General features: G+C 46.7%; 1 protein-coding gene across 4 annotated transcripts in view; it reads right to left on the bottom strand.

The window, feature by feature from the left end:
• Positions 1-20,828, bottom strand: part of ANXA13 (annexin A13) — a 119,791-nt gene that overhangs the window by 63,554 nt on the left and 35,409 nt on the right. The window contains exons 2-3 of one of the 4 annotated variants that reach the window (XM_056522700.1): positions 2,736-2,765; positions 2,481-2,576 (exon numbers count right to left, since the gene is read on the bottom strand). The exons of 2 other annotated variants lie outside the window; for them this stretch is intronic. In XM_056522700.1, the coding sequence (XP_056378675.1) occupies positions 2,481-2,576; positions 2,736-2,765 (126 nt within the window). Of the gene's footprint in view, positions 1-1,066; positions 1,387-2,480; positions 2,577-2,735; positions 2,766-20,828 lie in introns of all 4 variants that reach the window. One more of the 4 variants, XM_056522703.1, reaches the window with a different exon arrangement.

Raw genomic sequence — 20,828 nt, 5'->3', positions numbered from 1 at the left:
GAGGGGGCATGGCAGCTGCCACACCCCCTCCCATAGACTTGCTTTGAAATGGCGTGGCATGATGTCACGAAGGGCATGGCCGTAACATCACGACTCCCGCAGCCCACGTTTGGAGCAAAAGTTTCTGAACGCTGGGGCAGTGGAGTACCCCTTTAAGCTGCTTTCTTGTTGCCATCTCAGTTTTTTCTTCTATGTACATTTTTTTCATGCTGCTGTTATGACCTAATACTATATGTATTAATACTATTCTACTTATGTGCAAATCCTTTTCTTGTTGCCAGTATTCCTCCTTGTGTGTGTATTTTAACTTTATATGATTTTTTTTATGTATTTTCAAATAAAGACATTTAATATTTGCTATACTATCTAGCAAGTGACTTCATTTTTTCTTTTTTCCAGGTACTCAGCTAGTATAATATGGAGCAGCCACTTACTAGAAGAAGATATTGGCTGAACCTTTAATGGATTTAAAAAAAAATGATTCCATATTTAAAAAAATTAAAATAACCTTAGTATACAGATTCTTACACAGCAGAGAGTGCCCTGTATTTCCCAATAGAGCACGTGAGGAGCACAGGCCATAGCACTGAACACCAGCTATCCTTTGTATTCAGGATTAGTGCTTGGGCAGTGTGAGCAATAAATACCGCCCTGCCTATAAATGTATGGATATATTGATAGCCGCCATTCTCCTCAATAGGGTGTGAAGGGACAGGCCTCACAAGACCGCAGCCACTTCATTCTGTATTGATCTGCTTACATCTAGCTGCAAATTAGTGTAAAGGCAGCAGAAAAATTTAGGTTAAAGGGCTGGTCCAGGAAATAAAGCTTTATCAGTTTTGCAATTTTCTATTTGTGTTTTAATTTCACACTAAACATTTTAAGGATTCTGCTAGGTGTCAGTGCATGGAAAGGTTCTTGTATAAATGCTGAACTTAAAAAATACCTTTCATATCCCACAAAAAAATCATATGTTACACAGTTCCTAATTTTGATTATGTAAAATCATGTTTTATGTGTCTAGCACCTGTATTTCTCTCACAAATAACTTCTATCTGTTGCTCACTTGGTTTCTCATCCTCTGCTTTAGAGGGGGCGTGTCCTCACTCTACATGACTCATCTCCCTTCCTGAGTCTGCTGTGCTGTGCTGGGTCTCGCCATCCATTCATCGCAGGCTGCTCTGTAACCCCCTTCTCTCTGTTTCCATGCTATAGTGTGATAGGACAGGAGTGAGCACAGAGGAGTGCTAGTACTGCCCTCACGTCCTGGACTTCGTCCCTTTCTTTGAAACTTTCTGCTGGGACAAAGAGCATGTTACAGCCGGACAGGATTATGTTCTGGATGGTATGATGACCCCTAGTGGTTTCTTTTAAAATCCATGATTTCTATTTAAAAAAGATAACTTTATTGTATGAAGAATATTAAACAAAGGTTAATGTTTTGCCAAGGTGTTCAACATATAAAATGTTTTTGACAGTGCCCATTTAAATTGCTATTCTGGTCACGTCTCACTGGGAAAGCTGCAGGGTTTGTTGAGGTGTATCAGTAGTCCTTCTGTTGCGTTAGTGTCACATGATCAAGTGGATACCAGTCGAATACAGAGCCTATTACAATGCTTATACCGTACATAGTTTGTGCCCTCCCTTTGCTACCATCACTAGCCCCTATTACACGGGTCGTGCGGCCAATGAGCAATGAATTTTTCGATGGGTCAAAATGACCTGATCAGCTGATTGCTGACCCTATAACACTGGGTGATAGATGCCTGTTCAGTCCATAGTTGCTTTGTGTAGTAGGGTTCATAGGGCTCACAGGACAGCATGTAGGGTAGTGCATGGGGACCGAATGGCTCCCTAGTACGGAGCCCCCATGTGTTTCTGTAAAGGCTCTATCTTGCCGTTATCTGACATTCTCAGTGCAAAGGCATTTCCATGATCTAGAATAATTCAGGAAGCGATTACACATCAATCCTGTGACTACTGTATACTCGGGATCAATATCTCCCTGACACTGCTGACTAACCTATGAACAGTTACACTAGTGAGGTCTCTGTGTCATCCATTGACTAATGAGTCACTGAAAGATCTAAGTGCTGGGGCCTGACAAGTCACATTACCTCCCTCGTTAACAAAGTGCTATTTATTATGAAGAGATAGTGAGGCGTTTCCCAAGTAGTTTCTCCAGCTGTTGCAAAACTACTCGTATTTATCGGCATATAACACGCACTTTTAAAACTTAAATTTAAGGCAAAAAGCCTGCCTACGTGTTATACGCCGATAAATCTTCTGGTCGCTGATTTAAAGCGGCCGCAGCATGGCCGCTGCTTGTTAAGTATTAGCAGCACGGCCGCGGCCACATTAAATCAGTGACCAGCAGCGGCTCCTCTCCGCTCTGCTTTTAATTTTTCTTACCTCCCCCCTCCCTCATCATTCCCCCTTTTCCCCCTGCTTTTCATAGTTTTTAAAAAAAATTTCCTTACCTGGCTGCACTTCGGCAGGTGGCGGGTCTTGCGGGCTGCGGTCAGTGAAGCAGATGAGTGACGTCCTCTCCCGGCTTCTCTGTTCGGCATCAGAGACGTCACATTTAATTTCCTGTAGTCGCTGCACTCCAAACTCTGACTAGCAGCGGTTACAGGAAATGAAAAGTGACGTCCCTGATGCGCGCAGAGAAGCCGGGAGAGGACGTCACTCATCTGCTTTACTGACCACAGCCCGCAAGACCTGCTGCCTGCCGAAGCGCAGCCAGGTAAGGAAAATAAAAAAAACTATGAAAAGCAGGGGGAAAATGGAAATGATGAGGGAGGGGAAGAATAGCATAGGAGGAACATGATGGGGGGATGATGAGACAGGGTGGGGGGATGATGAGACAGGGGGAAATGATGGTGAGGGGATGATGAGACAGGGGGAAATGATGGTGGGGGAGGCAGTAAAGGATTAATGTTTGTATGGCTATGGTGGTCTATGACAGGGGGAAATGATGAGAAATGGGGGGATGATGAGACATGGGGGGTGGTGATGAGAGGGGTAAATGTGGCACAGGGACTGATAAAAGGGAAGGAATGATGTGGTACTGGAGGGGACGGGACCAAACTGAGGTGCAGAAGAAAACAAAGTTGGGGGGATGATGTGGCATTTAGTCCAAGTCATTTATTTTACATTTTATTTTTTTTACTTAAATTTCCCTGTTAAAATGGGGGTGCGTGTTATACGCTGATAAATACGGTACATATACATTATATACTTCCAAAAAGTTACAGGCTAACGCCTGTATCATGAATAAGGCAGTGCCATTGTATAGAGGACAACCCTTTTAACTCTCAAAGTGATGGTATAAAGCTAGGATATGTGATTTGTGTATGATCAGTAGGTGTCCAACCTGTAGGACACCATCAATCTTGAGAGTAAATTAACTCACAAAGTGATGGTCCGTTTCAAATAATTTTTCCTAATTTTTTAAGATGCAAATCAAAAAATGTTGCAGTATCTTGTAACACCTTTTTTATTGGACTAACAGAATTTTGTAGAGACAAGTTTTCGGGATTCCTCCGTTTATCAAGTCCAAAGAAAATCTAAGCTCACAAGCAGAGGACACAGGTTACATCTCACAAATATGCAGGGGTTATGCTTTGGACTGGATAAAGGGAGGAATCCCAAAAGCTTGTCTCTACAAAATTCTCTTAGTCCAATAAAAAAAGGTATTACAAGATACTGCAACATTTTTTGATTTGCTTCTGCATCACTGGACTAATACGGCTACTCAAATTTACTATATTATTTTTTAACAAACAAAAAGTTAAGTAAACATGTAGAAATATCATCATTTGTAGGGAGAACCTTTTCAATTGCATCATACAAAATGCTTGTCTGAAGATATGAAGACATAATGCTAAATAGTCCATATATAGCGAATCAGATATTAATTGAGTACAAATGTGGGTGCAAGAAACAAAGCAATCCTGATACAGGAAAGATCAAGAATAAAGGGTAAAACAGTAAACAAGTAAACAACCATCTGGACTTCCATTACTTATTTCAGGTAAATGTTACCTGCTGAGTTTGACATTCAGAAATGATTGGCTTCTGAGTTTGTCAGGAGATCCTCATCCTCTATATGAAGATAATAATTAACATAACACTGCCAGACACTGTACCCTCTGAATATAATACTGCCACACACTGTACCTTCAAAATATAATACTGCCACACACTGTGCCCTCTCAATAGAATACTGCCACCACTGTACCCTCTTAATATGATACTGCCACACACTGTACCCTCTGAATATTAAGCTGCCACACACTGTACCCCCTGAAAATAACCCTTCCACACACTGTACCCTCTGAATATAATACTGCCACACACTGTACCCTCTGAATATTAAGCTTCCACACACTGTACCCCCTGAATATAATACTACCACACACTGTTCCCTCTAAATATAATGCTACCACACACTGTTCCCTCTCAATATAATACTGTCACACACTGTGCCCTCTGAAAATAACCCTTCCACACACTTTACCCTCTGAATATAATACTGCCACACACTGTACCCTCTGAATATTAAGCTGACACACACTGTACCACCTGAATATAATACTATCACACACTGTTCCCTCTCAATATAATGCTACCACACACTGTTCCCTCTCAATATAATACTGCCACACACTGTGCCCTCGGAAAATAACCCTTCCATACACTGTACCCTCTGAATATAATACTGCACCACACTGTACCCTTTGAATATAACCCTTCCAGACACTGTACCCTCTGAATATAATACAGCGACCCTCTAAAAATAACCCTTCCACACACTGTACCCTCTGAATATAATACTGCCAAACACTGTACCCTTTAATATAACCCTTCCAGACACTGTATCCTCTGAATATAATACTGCCACACACTGTACCCTTTGAATGCAACCCTTCCAGACACTGTACTCTCTGAATATAACTCTTCCACACACTGTATCTTCTGAATATAATACTATTCCACACTGTACACTCTAAATGTATTACTGACTGAAATCCATTATAACATGCTCACTGTGCCCCACAAATATATGAATTATACATTGTACCTCTATAAATTTAATATATCTCGTGGACCCATTAATAAACTTTAAACTGTGTCATCAATAAATCCCTGTATTCCTTGTGCCACCATTAATGAAACATATACTGGCATCAGCTAGCTAGACCTGTCACCTGAATGCAGGCAGCATGAATCGCGCTACCAACGTCTTTCAGATAGTGCCAAGCAGTGGGGGTGCTGGAAACCTAGCAGTGCAGGAGATAAACATTGAAGAAGATGCAGCAATACATCAGTGCCGCACCATCTTTGTTCTCAGGGTTGGTTGGGGGTCCCAAAGGTCAGACCAACACCGATCATAAAGTGATTGGCATAACCAGACAGTTTTGCCGATTTTGGGGCCATAGAGTTTGCCAGTTTTGGGGCCATAGGGTAGAAACATTGAGGGGCATTTATCAAAAGTGAACTTGGTTTTTGTTTACTTTAGATTAAAAAAAGTTGTGGACAAAGTTGCGTCCGTGCGCCAAATTTATCAAATCAATGCCCCCTGAACTGCTATACTTAAATGTCGCAGAGCAGTGGTGGGTTGTGCGACAATTGTATTAAAAGTCGCACGGACCTTAATACAATTGTCGCATGGAGACATATAGGGCAGGGTTGAATTGCCCTGTGATTTCTTCTAAATATGGTCTGTGCGACTTTTTCGCAGAAAAGCCGCACATGATAAATTAGTGACCACTGCACAAATCTAGATCAGATCACTTCATGGTCAGAAAAATTAAATGTTTTAAATGAAAAGTCGCCCAAGACCAGCCTGCGACTTTACCTGCGAAAAATTTAGATGAAATTGCTTGATAAATTCCCCTTATTATGTAGAATTCTTAACCTCATGAGTCATATGGTCACACATCCTGCTATCATAGCATTTTTCATGTTATCTATGAACATATAGCAGGATATCAGTTAGGGCATCACCCAGCCTCCAAATCAACCTATGACCTGGGAAAGGCAATGTCTGGTATATAAACAAATTATGTATATTATTACTTGACGATTATGCCTCACCTAGGTTTTCTTTTTACTGATTACAGACAGACTGAAACATGTTCATTTTTTTAAATTTGTTCCTAGTTTTTCATTTAATTCTTTAGTACATCATTATGGAGGCTGCCATTTTGCCTAAGCTTTCTGCCACGCATTTACCGTTTTTTTCGCCGTATAAGACGCACTTTTTCTTCCCCAAAACTGGGGAATACACATTAAAACCCTGTCCTATCGCGGCGGTCTCTGCAGCCATCAACGGCCAGGACCCGCGGCTAATCGCAGTGATGCCCTGTATTAACCCTTCAGACGCGGCGATCAAAGCTGACCGCCGCATCTGAAGCGAAAGTGACACTAACACGGCTGCACCGGGAGGAACCTTACCTGCCTCCTCGGTGTCTGCTCCGTGCCGGGATCCCCTGCATGGCCGGCGCTCTCCTTCGTCGTCATCACGTTGTTGTGCACGCCGTTCCATCATCCAATAGGAGCGGCGTGCGTAGCGAAGTGATGGCGGCGACGGAGAGCGAGGATACCGGGCAGCAGAGACGTTCCGGAGCGGCGGGGACACGTGAGTACTACCTACTATAGGAAAATTTAGAATACAATGTAAAGTATAGGACAGCGATCTTCAACCAGCGGACCTCCAGATGTTGCAAAACTACAATTCCTGGCATGCCCGGACAGCCAACGGCTGTCCGGGCATGCTGGGAGTTGTAGTTTTGCAACATCTGGAGGTCCGCTGGTTGAAGATCGCTGTCCTATACTTTACATTGTATTCTGGATTTTCCTCCTTTAAAATAGCGTCCTATATGGCGAAAAATACGGTAGATATTTACTTTACAGCAAGCCCCATGGGCATTGGGATCTCCAACTGGAAAAAATTGTTCAGTGTTCCAAAGCCCATAGAGAATCGTTGGAGCGCTCGCTCTGCATGTGTGCTGTGCTTCAGTTATTAGTGGGTCAATTTTCCACTGTTCATTTAATTGATGGGTTCACTATTCTGCTGGTGAGGTCACTGTGTACATACATTACATTACTAATCCTGTACTGATCCAGAGTTATATCCTGTATTATACTCTAGAGCTGTACTCACTATTCTGCTGGTGAGGTCACTGTGTACATACATTACATTACTTATCCTGTACTGATCCTGAGTTATATCCTGTGTTATACTCCAGAGCTTAACTCACTATTCTGCTGGTGAGGTCACTGTGTACATACATTACATTACTAATCCTGTACTGATCCAGAGTTATATCCTGTATTATACTCTAGAGCTGTACTCACTATTCTGCTGGTGAGATCACTGTGTACATACATTACATTACTTATCCTGTACTGATCCTGAGTTATATCCTGTGTTATACTCCAGAGCTTAACTCACTATTCTGCTGGTGAGGTCACTGTGTACATACATTACATTACTTATCCTGTACTGATCCTAAGTTATATCCTGTATTATACTCCAGAGCTGTACTCACTATTCTGCTGGTGGGGTCACTGTGTACATACATTACATTACTTATCCTGTACTGATCCTAAGTTATATCCTGTATTATACTCCAGAGCTGTACTCACTATTCTGCTGGTGAGGTCACTGTGTACATACATTACATTACTTATCCTGTACTAATCCTGAGTTATATCCTGTAAATCTTTTTTATTAGAAAAATGTAAATCATAACAAACACAAAACCAGCACAACTTTGCCATAACTGAAAACAACAACATAAAATAACATAAACCCAAACTTTACATTTCAAATAAAAGAACATAAATCCTGCCTAACCGGCCAGCCCAGTTTTCCCTAGAAAATACTAGAGACGCACCTTACATAACCAAATATCTAACAACACTCACATACATACTCAACTTGCGTTACTAAAAAAAAAACATAAAAATAGCACAATTTAGCTGTAACTCAAAAACACCCAAACTTGGGAAAACACACACAACAAGGACTCCCACTACACCCCATTAATTTAATATATATATGTATATATACACATACTTTTTTTTTTCCCTAATTGTTAAGAAAGAAAATTAAATCTATGACTCAAAAACACCCAAACTTGGGGAAAAGAAGACCTAGACCAAAGAAAAACGAAATCCACTACGGGATACAAAAATACCAAAGAAAAATTACTACAAAAATAACAACTGGTTCGACTGCCATAAAATAAGATAAACAAAATTATAACATATTATACATATAGACTATATACATTATATACACCTAAATATACAGAAAATACACCTACAAATACAATAAAACAACCTACACTAAACTGTCCCTTCACCCACACCACCCGCCCTCCTGTACATGGGTCAGAGTCCATACAGTTCATAGTCCTCAATGTCCAGTTCATAACTGACCCATGCCAGGTCCACCAAAAGAAACAACCACCACCACCCACAAATACACCCTCCCAACCTAGAACTCCTCCCAACCAACTTTATCATTATCAGCATTACAATATACTTAAACAAACAATACAACCCACTTTAGGCCCAAGTTTGGTGCCTGTAAGCCCTTCATAACCTTAACATCTGAAAACAAAACAAAAAGCTATGGTGCACATGCATTAGCCCACCACCAGGAAGAAGGATGGCAATCCTGATACATACAAAATTTACATTCTTTCCCTAACTCCACCCTACTTCTCTCCCTACCATTATCCCTAAAAATAAACTGACCCTACTATCACCCTAACCCTGTCCCTACATCACTGTCCCTAACATAATCAAGGGTACTCTACCCAAAAGGTCTAGTACCTAGGGCACATCAAAAGAAAACCCTCTCCATAGGAGAGAAGCCCTACTGGTACCAAGACTGCCATACTCCAAAGACCTGATCTTCCCGAGGTCACCAGTGATGTTCCTACAGACCTCCACCTCGGAGAGGACTTTCCGCTGTGTAGACACTAAACACCGTGCATTCCACGTGTAGTATCTAACCACTAAACTGACTAAGAATAAAGTGCCCCGATCACGGCCACCCAGGGTCCTGAATGCCCCATAAGCCCACTCCGGATAGGTAAGGCCGGCAAGTTGACTCCAGCCGATGGAAGCGCCCACCCGGTTGTAGACCCCTATATTAAAGGGATAATGAAGCAGGAAGTGGTCCATGCTTTCCAGCATGTCCCCGCACTCTTCTCGGGGACACCCCCGGTCATCAGATCTCCTACACTTCAAATTGTCCCTCACATATAGCTTCCCCTGAAAGCAGCGCCAGGCCAAGTCCCAAAACTTCTGGGGGATCCTTTTCATGTTTAAAAGATACAACCCCACCCTCAGATCCCGACCTGGGCAGTCCCTGAGTGCCAGAGGCTTCTGGAAGTGGGTCAACAGAACCCGTTTGTCAAGGAACTGCCTTGACTGGGTCCTGATCTCCCACACTCCCAGACCCCACCGACGTATCGCCTTCAGAGTCGGGGTAGCGTAAGCCGGAAGATATCCATGGGGCGTACGGAGGTCCTTCACTTGCCCTCCTGTCTCCCATTCCTGGAAGAAAGGCCGAAACCACTCCCTGCAGGAGAGTACCCACGGAGGAGCCCTCTCTGACCAGAGGTTCGAGATGTTAGCTTTCAAGAAGGTGTTCGTTAAGAACACCACAGGGTTTACCATAGATAAACCCCCTAGTCTCCTCGTGCGGTACGTAACCTCCCTCTTGACTAGGTTCATCCTGTTCCCCCATAACAGTTGGAAAAACAGGCTGTAGATCCTAGTATAGTAAGCCTCTGGCAAGATACATACGCTGCCCAGATAGATAAACAAGGGGAGCAGGTACGATTTGATCAGGTGTACCCTTTCCCTGAGGGTCATAGACCAACCCTTCCACTGGTCCACCTTCTGAGTGGCATCCTGGAGCTTACCATCCCAGTTTTTGGTGGGATAATCATCCTGGCCGAATGTGATGCCCAGAATTTTTGCTGACTCTTGGGGCCCTGGAAGGGTGTCCGGGAGATCAAACGTGGGATCTCCCCTTCCCAGCCAAAGACTTTCACACTTATCCCGGTTGATCTTAGACCCGGATGCCTCCGAGTAGCGTTCCACCTCCGACATCACCACATCAACCTCCTCTCTCGAGGACACGAAAATGGTGACATCATCAGCGTACGCCACTACTCTCTGGGCAACATCCAGCTCCGCCAGACTCATCCCGACTCCCGCCAACGGCCCACAATCTACCCTCCGGACGAAGGGGTCGATTGCGAACACGTATAAAAGCGGGCTCAAAGGACAACCCTGACGGACTCCGGACCCCACCTCAAAAGAGTGGCCAGACCAACCGTTCACCAGCGGGAAACTCTCTGCCCCTGTATACAAGATCTTAAGCCAATTAACAAAAGTACACGGTAAGCCATATCTCAGTAGGACGGACCAGAGGTACTCGTGGTTCACCCGATCAAATGCTTTGGCCTGATCCAGGGACAGCAGGTACCCCTTCCAGAGACCCGCACTACTCCGCTCCACTGCCTCCCTGACACTAAGGACCGCACTTAAGGTGCTTCGGCCTGGAACAGAGCAGTGCTGAGCCCCCAAAAGGAGCCGGGGTGCAAACTTCACCAGCCGATTAAACAGTATCTTGGCCAGAAGCTTCCTGTCCGTATTGAGAAGAGCTATGGGCCTCCAATTCTCAATACGGCTGGGATCTTTACCCTTTGAGAGAAGAATCAGGGCTGACCTCCTCATTGACTTCGGCAGAGTGCCCGAGGAGAGACACTCATTGAATACCTCAGTCAAGAGGGGAGCTAAAGACTCCTTAAAGGCCCTGTACCACTCGGATGTTAAGCCATCCGGACCTGGTGACTTCTTGGGGGCAAGCCCCTCGATCGCCAGTCTCACTTCCTCTTCCCTGATTTCTTCTGCCAAAACATCAAGAGAGGGGTCTACCCCTGGCTCAGGAATGGTTTCAGCCAGGAAAGCCGACATCTTGTCTCGATCTAGATCCTTCCTTCCCAAGAGGTGCGAGTAGAAGGATCTGACGATCTCCAGGATCCCTGATCTGGACCGATTCAGAGATCCTGTACTATCGATCAGTCCTGAAATGACTTTACTACTCACTGACATCTTACAGTTTCTGTAAGGGTCGGGCGAGCGGTATTTCCCGAAATCCCTCTCAAAAACCAAGGATGCGTGCCTATCGTACTGACACCTCATCAGCAAGGATTTCACTCTGGAGATATCCTCTCGGCTACCTCCAGTCGAAACAAGAAGCTCGAGTTTCCTCCTCAGTCCCTGATACAGGCGATACTTGTTCAGGGACCTGAGGCTCGAGAGCTGGCGGAAGAACCCCGCAACCCTCTTCTTGAATATCTCCCACCACTCTGACTTACTACTACAAAGGTCCAGTAAAGGTACCTGACTCTGAAGAAAATCCTCAAAGGACTGTCTTACCTCAGCTTCCTCCAGGAGGGACGAATTCAGCTTCCAATAACCTTTACCCATCCGGGGGGTCTCTGAAACATTCAAGGGAAAAGAAATCATACAGTGATCGGAGAACTCCACCTCAACCACGGACACTGCGGAAGAGACGGCTTCCTCCTTCAAATAAAACCTGTCTATTCTAGACCTGCAGCTACCTCGATGATAGGTGAAACCCGCGTGGCCTGAGGGGCTCCGAATGTGGGCATCCTCTAGGCGAGCTTCCCTAACTATACTATTGAGAGCTATGCTATCATAAGCCAACCGATCATTGGAACCTCTCCTATCTTGGGACCTTGTGACAGTATTGAAATCCCCTCCAAAGATCACCTGTCGGCTTGTAAAAAGAAAGGGCTTAATCCTCATAAAGAGATCTTTACGGTCCCACTTGGTTTGTGGGGCGTAGATGTTAATGAGCCGGAGCTCTTGCCCCTTCATGAGGACATCTAAGATCAGGCACCTCCCCATTTCTAACTCAATAACCCGTCGGCATTCAACCGGAGCGGTAAAAAGGACCGCCACCCCACTATACGGCTCAGCCGCAAGAGACCACTCTCTCCTGGCTTTTATCAGGGAGGCAAGATCTGACAACCTGGTCTCCTGCAGATACAAAATATCGGCTTCAACACGGCCGAGAAAATCAAAGGCTGCGAATCTAGCCGTATCAGACTTTATGCTGGCACAGTTAATAGATGCCAGCGTCAATGGGGTGAGTGCCGCCATCATGGGTGATCGAGTTAGATGGCCCTAACCCCATCATTTCTGTCTTTTCTTCACCCCCTCATCCCCAGACGAGGAGGCTTCCTTCTCTTTGGACCGTTTTTTTGATTCTGACAGGTCCATTTTTGAATCCCCATCTCCACCTGGCTCCGGTTTGGCCCCATCCCCTGAGGAAATTGCCCCTTCAGGACAGGGCCCAGTTCCCCCTGGAGGCTTCCCCACTTCAGGCACCCCATCCTCGACCCCCTCCTTCAAGGAAGGGGAGGAGATGTCTTCAAGGACAGAGTACCGATTAGACAAATCAATCAGAGGGGGGGCAGGTAAGCTTCCGCTTGGGACCTGGTCCGTAGCACGGGGACTAGAGGGCTCCGACCTCTTCTTTCCCCTTTTATTGCCCTTCTTTTTTGGCCGCTCTTCACCCTCCTCATCCACACTTTCATAGTGGGAGGAATCGGAAAGATCGGCCTTGCTGCCCTCTTCTCTACAGATTCTCCTGATTTCCTCATCCAGCACATTCGTCTCCAGGGCCTCAGCAGTTTCAGGACTAACCTCTGGAGCAGGGTCAGAAGCTACCCCTGCCACATGGGAACTCTCCAGCTCCCTGCTCCTTCTGCGATTAGCCTCCCGTCTCAGCCTGGCGGGACTTTTCCTCTTCACTGACCCTGTTGCACCTTCACCCGCACTCGTGCCCTCCCCAGCTGAAGCAACATTACTGCCATCTCCAGCCAAGGTGACCGTCGCACGGGCAAAGGCGCTAGGACAACGGCTGAAAGGGTGTCCTAAGACACCACACAGATGACACCGGATCTGCCTACAGGATGTGGCAAGATGACCTACCCCACCGCACAGTGCACAGACCTGCACGGTACAGGCTGCGCTAAAGTGAGTGGGGCTGCCACACCTGTGACAGACCTTGGGCTGCCCCTGGTAGAAAACTTGGATTCTGTCTCTCCCAAGAAAAGCAGCTGATGGGATGTGGGCAACAGTGCTCCCCGAACGCCTCAGTTTGACGGAAAACGTCCAGGCCCCAGACCAGATCCCATGTTCATCATAGTTCTTTTTTGGCATGTCCGTCACATCCCCATATCGGCTGAGCCAGGTCATGATGTCATAGCAAGATAGTGACTCGTTACGTGTCAAAACGGTCACTTTCTTGACCAAATTCTGACGGGATATCGCCTTTACGGCAAAATCCCGCCAGCCGGGCTCGCTTTTCACCACCTCATAGTTCGACCAGAAAAGTTCCAAACCCTCTGGCCGAGCGAAGCTGATATCAAACTCGAAGCTGATATCAAACTCGGAAGTACCGTACCCCTCCCCTCTACCTGGATCGACCTGTCTCCCCTACGTAGAGCCTCCAGGAGGCGCTGTTGCAAGTGACCCCCAGAGCCAGATGGAGATGGGGATCCCCCGGCAGTGACGCTGGCATAGCTTCTGGGAGAAGCAGCCACTACCGGGGGGGCAGTCGAACCAGAAACCAAACCAGGACCATTATTCTTAACAGAAATATCAGCCATAACACCTCTCTCTCCCATTCCACTACCGCTCCTCACCTGCATTTCACTAGCACCCCTCTCTTGCACCCCACTTGCACCCCTCTCTTGCACCCCACTTGCACCCCTCTCTTTCACTCCACTTGCACCCCTCTCTTGCACCCTACTTGCACCCCTCTCTTTCACTCCACTTGCACCCCTCTCTTGCACCCCACTTGCACCCCTCTCTTTCACTCCACTTGCACCCCTCTCTTGCACCCCACTTGCACCCCTCTCTTGCACTCCACAAGTTCCCCCCTCATCCACACTGCTACCACAACTCCTTCCATGCACACCACCATCATTCACATTTTGCACATTACCATTTTTGCTCTCACTTTCACTCTTGCCTACACTCTCCCTTGGTGTGTTACAGACTGGGCTGGCTGGGTCTTTTGCATGTTTAATGGCTGCCGGTTTCAGAATTGGCGCTGCATAGTTCTTTCTTCCCGTCTCTTGGGGTGCAGACACACGCTCCGCCTCTGACATAGGTGGCCATGCCCCCTCGCAAAATGACTGTCCCTCCGGACTTACTCCCGCTACAGCCGACGCACAGGGAACCTCCCCCTTTACAGCGGAGTGCCCCCTGGCGCCAGAACCGGTACCAACCACATCACCTAGGGGACCGCCCCCTGAACCAACAGGGTCCGGTGCCCGGACACTCCCCCCCCTCACAGGAGAATGCCCTGCAGCGCCAGGACCAGTACCGCCCACTTCAACTGAACGGGTGAATCTGCCGCCATTTTCTGGTGACTGGACACCCTCCCCCCTCACAGGAGGGTGCCCTTTTTTTTCTATAGCACCCACGGCCATTTTGGGTGCACTACTGTATCCCCCATGCTGGCCCCGCTCCACTACAGAAACGGGGTCTGGCAGGTTGGGGGACCCAGCACCCTGAACCGACTTTTCAGCCGACTCAGACTGCTGGAAAGAAGAAAATACAAACTTCACTTGTCCCTCAGTTTTCTTTCTTTTCTTGCCCTTTTTTTTATTCCTCCTCTTCTCTTCTGGGCCCAAATCGTCTCCAAAAGAAAAATTTTCTAGACGGGTGGGTGACTCCTGCATTACAATCGCCCGCAGGAGACCCCCATCTGCCAAGCCGCTGCCTTCACCGCAGTCACTGCCATCATCATCCTCACTGGAGAGAGGTAAGGCCACCTGAGCCGGGGTTTATATAGTCTGCACTCAGGGTAAGTGGGGGGTCAGGGGTAGCAATGGTGGCACATACCGAAACAGTGTCCATATCCCCCTCACTCACATTGCCCTCCTCACCTCCTTCACCTTCCTCCATCTCCTCCTCCTCACTGCGACAATCCTCATCTTGCTGACTTTCACAACCTCTGGAGGCCCTCATGCTGGAGAACCTCTCCTCATGAATTAGCTTCTCACCAAGAAACCCAGCACCCTCCACAATGTCCGATCTCCTCCTCACAAGCTCCTCCACCTCTTTCCTCAGAGACCTCACCTTGGTGTTGAATGCTGATCTCTTTGCCTTAGGTGCCTGATCCGCTTGGTAGATGGCAAACTTTAGATCTTCTCTAAGGCCACGAAGCTGCTTTCCAAGCTGTTCATATTCAGCCATCTTCGCCTGGATTCTTGATCCAAAGGTCGCCAGTGATTCTCTGTTCCCCTTTACCCCCCATTGCTGGGGTTGTGAGGGTCCAGACACAGCTGCCTTCACTGCACTCCTCTGCCTGGAAGAGCTTCTTTTCCTTGCAGGGCTTTTGCTGGAGGCTTTGCAGCTCCCAGCTGAGGACGGGGGAGGGGGCACCACATTACTGTGAGCCCTGGTTGTTCTCCTAATTCCGTCCGGATTGTTGGCCGTGGCATTTTCCTTGGCACCCCCCGCCGGCCGGGTACGGGGAGTGCAAGATGAAGCTCCAGATCCCCTGGGCTCCATAGCAGGAAACCTACCCAGGTGTATGCCACACACCTGGGGAGGGGCGGATGGAAATCACTGCTTCTGTGGAAGTCTCAGGAGCTCAGCAGAACACAACCTCTCTCCAGAGCTGTACTCACTATTCTGCTGGTGAGATCACTGTGTACATACATTACATTACTTTTCCTGTACTGATCCTGAGTTATATCCTGTAGATCTTTTATTAGAAAAATATAAATCATAACAAAAACACAAAACCAGCACAACTTGGCCATAACTGAAAACAGCAACATGAAATAACATAAACCAAAACTTTACATTTAAAATAAAAGAACATAAATCCTGCCTAACCGGCCAGCCCAGTTTCCCTAACAAAAAGAAAAACACACCTTACATAACCAAATATCTAACAACACACTCACATGCATACTCAACTTACATAACCAAAAAAGAAACATAAAAATAGCACTATTTAGCTGTAACTCAAAAACACCCAGACTTGGGAAAAACACACACTACAAAACACACAGAAAACACAACAAGCACTCCCACTACACACCACCACCCCTTTTTTTTTATGTTTTATTTTTTATTTATTTTTTTATTTTTTTGTAAACTATTTTTTTTTTTTTTTTTTTATAATAACACTAATAATAATAATAATAATACTATGCCACACACATGCATCACAGATCCATAACTTTACAAAGGCATAAAGATAAATTAATCTACAACTCAAAAAACACCCAAACTTGGGAAAAATCACATATTACAAACCGAAAACACTCCCACTGCACACCAAATGTTATATATATATATACACACACACACACTTTTTTTTTTCCCCTTCCACACACACATATATACATTAGTTTTCTATGTTATCCCACAAGACCTAAACCACAACTGGATACAAAAATTACTACAAAAATAACATCTGGTTCGACTGCCATATATATCTCTACTATAAACACAATATAAACAATATATAATTCACAAATCAAGATAAAAAAAAAAAAAAAAAAAAAAATTAAGAAAAATAAAAATAAAAATTTATATATATATTTTTATAATAATTACATGTAATGTACACAATTTATACATATAAACTATATACACTATATACACACCTATTATTATACAGGAGACACACCTAAATATACAATAAAACATCCTACTCTAAACTATCCCTTCACCCACACCACCCGCCCTTCTGTGCATGGGTCAGAGTCCACAGTTCTCAATGTCCAGCCACGACTGACCGATGCCAGGTCCGCCAAAAGAAAACCACCACCCACCAAATACACCCACCCAACCTAGAACTCCTCCCAACCAACTTAACCATAACCAACTTTATAACATACATAAACAATATAACCCACACTAGGCCCAAGTTCGGTGCCTGTAAGCCCTTCATAACCTAAACATCGGAAAACAAAACAAAAAGCTATGGTGCACATGCATTAGCCCACCACCAGGAAGAAGGATGGCAATCCTGATACATACAAAAATTTACATACTTTCCCTAACACCTTCCTACCTCTCACCCTACCATTATCCCTAAAATAGAAACTGACCCTACTATCACCCTAACCCTGTCCCCTTACATCACTGTCCATAACCAAAACAAGGGTACTCTACCCAGAAGGTCTAGTACCTAGGGCACATCAAAAGAAAACCCTCTCCATAGGAGAGAAGCCCTACTGGTACCAAGACTGCCATACTCCAAAGACCTGATCTTCCCGAGGTCACCGGTGATATTCCTACAGACCTCCACCTCGGAGAGGACTTTACGCTGCGTAGACACTAAACACCGTGCGTTCCACGTGTGGTACCTAATCACTAAGCTAACTAAGAATAAAGTGCCCCGGTCTCGACCACCCAGGTTCCTGAATGCCCCATAAGCCCACTCCGGGTAGGTAAGGCCGGCAAGTTGACTCCAGCCAATGGAAGCGCCCACCCTGTTGTAAACCCCTATATTAAAGGGACAATGAAGGAGGAAATGGTCCATGCTTTCCAGCGTGTCCACACACTCTTCTCGGGGACAGTCCCGGTCATCAGATCTCCTACACTTCAAATTGTCCCTCACATATAGCTTCCCCTGAAAGCAGCGCCAGGCCAAGTCCCAAAACTTCTGGGGGATCCTTTTCATGTTTAAAAGAAACAACCCCACCCTCAGATCCTGACCTGGGCAGTCCCTGAGCGCCAGAGGCTTCTGGAAGTGGGTCAACAGAACCCGTTTGTCAAGGAACTGCCTTGACTGGGTCCTGATCTCCCACACTCCCAGACCCCACCGACGTATCGCCTTCAGGGTCGGGGTAGCATAAGCCGGAAGATATCCATGGGGCGTACGGAGGTCCTTCACTTGCCCTCCTGTCTCCCATTCCTGGAAGAAAGGCCGAAACCATTCCCTGCAGGAGAGTACCCACGGAAAAGCCCTCTCTGACCAGAGGTTTGAGATGTTGGCTTTCAAGAAGGTGTTTGTTAAGAACACCACAGGGTTTACCATAGATAAACCCCCTAGTCTCCTCGTGCGGTACGTAACCTCCCTCTTGACTAGGTTCATCCTGTTCCCCCATAACAGTTGGAAAAACAGGCTGTAGACCCTAGTGTAGTAAGCCTCTGGCAAGATACATACGCTGCCCAGGTAGATAAACAAGGGGAGCAGGTACGATTTGATCAGGTGTACCCTTTCCCTGAGGATCATAGACCAACCCTTCCACTGGTTCACCTTCTGAGTGGCATCCTGGAGCTTACCATCCCAGTTTTTGGTGGGATAATCATCCTGGCCGAATGTGATGCCCAAAACTTTTGCTGATTCTTGGGGCCCCGGAAGGGTGTCCGGGAGATCAAATGTGGGATCCCCCCCTCCCAGCCAGAGACTTTCACACTTATCCCGGTTGATCTTAGACCCGGAAGCCTCCGAGTAGCGGTCCACCTCTGACATCACCACATCGACCTCCCCCCTCGAGGAGACGAAAATGGTGACATCATCAGCGTACGCCACCACTCTCTGGGCGACATCCGGCTCCGCCAGACTCATCCCGACTCCCGCCAACGGTCCACAATCTACCCTCCGGACGAAGGGATCGATTGCGAACACGTATAACAGCGGGCTCAAAGGACAACCCTGACGGACTCCGGACCCAACCTCAAAAGAGCGGCCAGACCAACCGTTCACCAGCGGGAAACTCTCTGCCCCTGCATACAAGATCTTGAGCCAATTAACAAAAGTACTCGGTAAGCCATATCTTAGAAGGACGGACCAGAGGTAGTCATGGTTCACCCGATCAAATGCTTTTGCCTGATCCAAGGACAGTAAGTACCCCTTCCAGAGACCTGCACTGCTCCGCTCCACTGCCTCCCTGACACTGAGGACAGCACTTAACGTGCTTCGGCCTGGAACAGAGCAGTGCTGGGCCCCCGAAAGGAGTCGGGGTGCAAAATCCACCAACCGATTAAACAGTATCTTGGCCAGAAGCTTCCTGTCCGTATTGAGAAGAGCTATGGGCCTCCAATTCTCAATCCGGCTAGGATCTTTACCCTTTGAGAGAAGAATCAGGGCTGACCTCCTCATTGACCTAGGCAGAGTGCCCGAGGAGAGACACTCATTGAATACCACAGTCAAGAGGGGAGCTAAAGACTCCTTAAAGGTCTTGTACCACTCGGATGTTAAGCCATCCGGACCTGGCGACTTCTTGGGGGCAAGCCCCTCGATCGCCAGTCTCACTTCCTCTTCCTTAATCTCTTCTGCCAAAACGCCAAGAGAGGGGTCTACCCCTGGCTCAGGAATGGTTTCAGCCAGGAAAGCCGACATCTTGTCCCGATCTAGATCCTTCCTCCCCAAGAGGTGCAAGTAGAAGGATCTGACGACCTCCAGGATCCCTGATCTGGACCGATTCAGAGATCCCGTACTATCAATCAGTCCTGAGATGATTTTACTACTCACTGACATCTTGCAGTTTCTGTAAGGGTCGGGCGAGCGGTACTTCCCGTAATCCCTCTCAAAAACCAAAGATGCGTGCCTATCATACTGACACCTCATCAACAAGGACTTCACTCTGGAGATATCCTCCCGGGTACCTCCAGTCGAGACGAGAAGCTCGAGTTTCCTCCTCAGACCCTGATACAAGCGATACCTGTTCAGGGACCTGAGGCTCGAGAGCTGGCGGAAGAACCCCGCAACCCGCTTCTTGAATATCTCCCACCACTCTGACTTACTACTACAAAGGTCCAGTAAAGGTACCTGACTCTGAAGAAAATCCTCAAAGGACTGTCTTATCTCCACTTCCTCCAGGAGGGACGAATTCAGCTTCCAATAACCTTTACCCATCCGGGGGGTCTCTGAAACATTCAAGGAAAACAAAATCATACAGTGATCGGAGAACTCCACCTCAACCACGGACACTGCGGAAGAGACGGCTTCCTCCTTTAAATAAAACCTGTCTATCCTAGACCTGCAGCTACCTCGATGATAGGTGAAACCCGCGTGGCCTGAGGGGCTCCGGATGTGGGCGTCCTCTAGGCGAGCTTCCCTAACTATATTATTGAGAGCTATGCTATCGTAAGCCAGCGGACCATTGGAACCTCTCCTATCTTGGGACCTTGTGACAGTATTGAAGTCCCCTCCAAAGATCACTTGCCGGCTAGTAAAAAGGAAGGGCTTGATCCTCATAAAGAGATCTTTGCGGCCCCACTTGGTTTGTGGGGCGTAGATGTTAATGAGCCGGAGCTCCTGTCCCTTCATGAGGACATCTAAGATCAGGCACCTCCCCATTTCTAACTCAATAACCCGTCTGCATTCAACCGGAGCGGTAAAAAGGACCGCCACCCCACTATACGGCTCAGCCGCAAGAGACCAGTGGGAGGGGCCACGCCTCCACTCCCTCCTGGCTTTTACCAGGGAGGCTAGATCTGACAACCTGGTCTCCTGCAGATACAAAATATCGGCTTCAACACGGCCGAGAAAATCAAAGGCTGCGAATCTAGCCGTATCAGACTTTATACTGGCACAGTTAATAGATGCCAGCGTCAATGGGGTGAGTGCCGCCATCATGGGTGATTGAGTTAGACGGCCCTAACCCCCTCATTTCTGTCTTTTTTTTACCCCCTCATCCCCAGACGAGGAGGCTTCTTTCTCTTTTAGCCTTTTTTTAGACTCTGATTGGTCCATTTTTGAATCCCCATCTCCG

Source organism: Hyla sarda, chromosome 5 (assembly GCF_029499605.1).
Source record: "Hyla sarda isolate aHylSar1 chromosome 5, aHylSar1.hap1, whole genome shotgun sequence".
Lineage (NCBI taxonomy): Eukaryota > Metazoa > Chordata > Amphibia > Anura > Hylidae > Hyla > Hyla sarda.
Note: the sequence above shows the minus strand (reverse complement) of the source record. Positions and strands in the feature narration are given on the sequence as shown.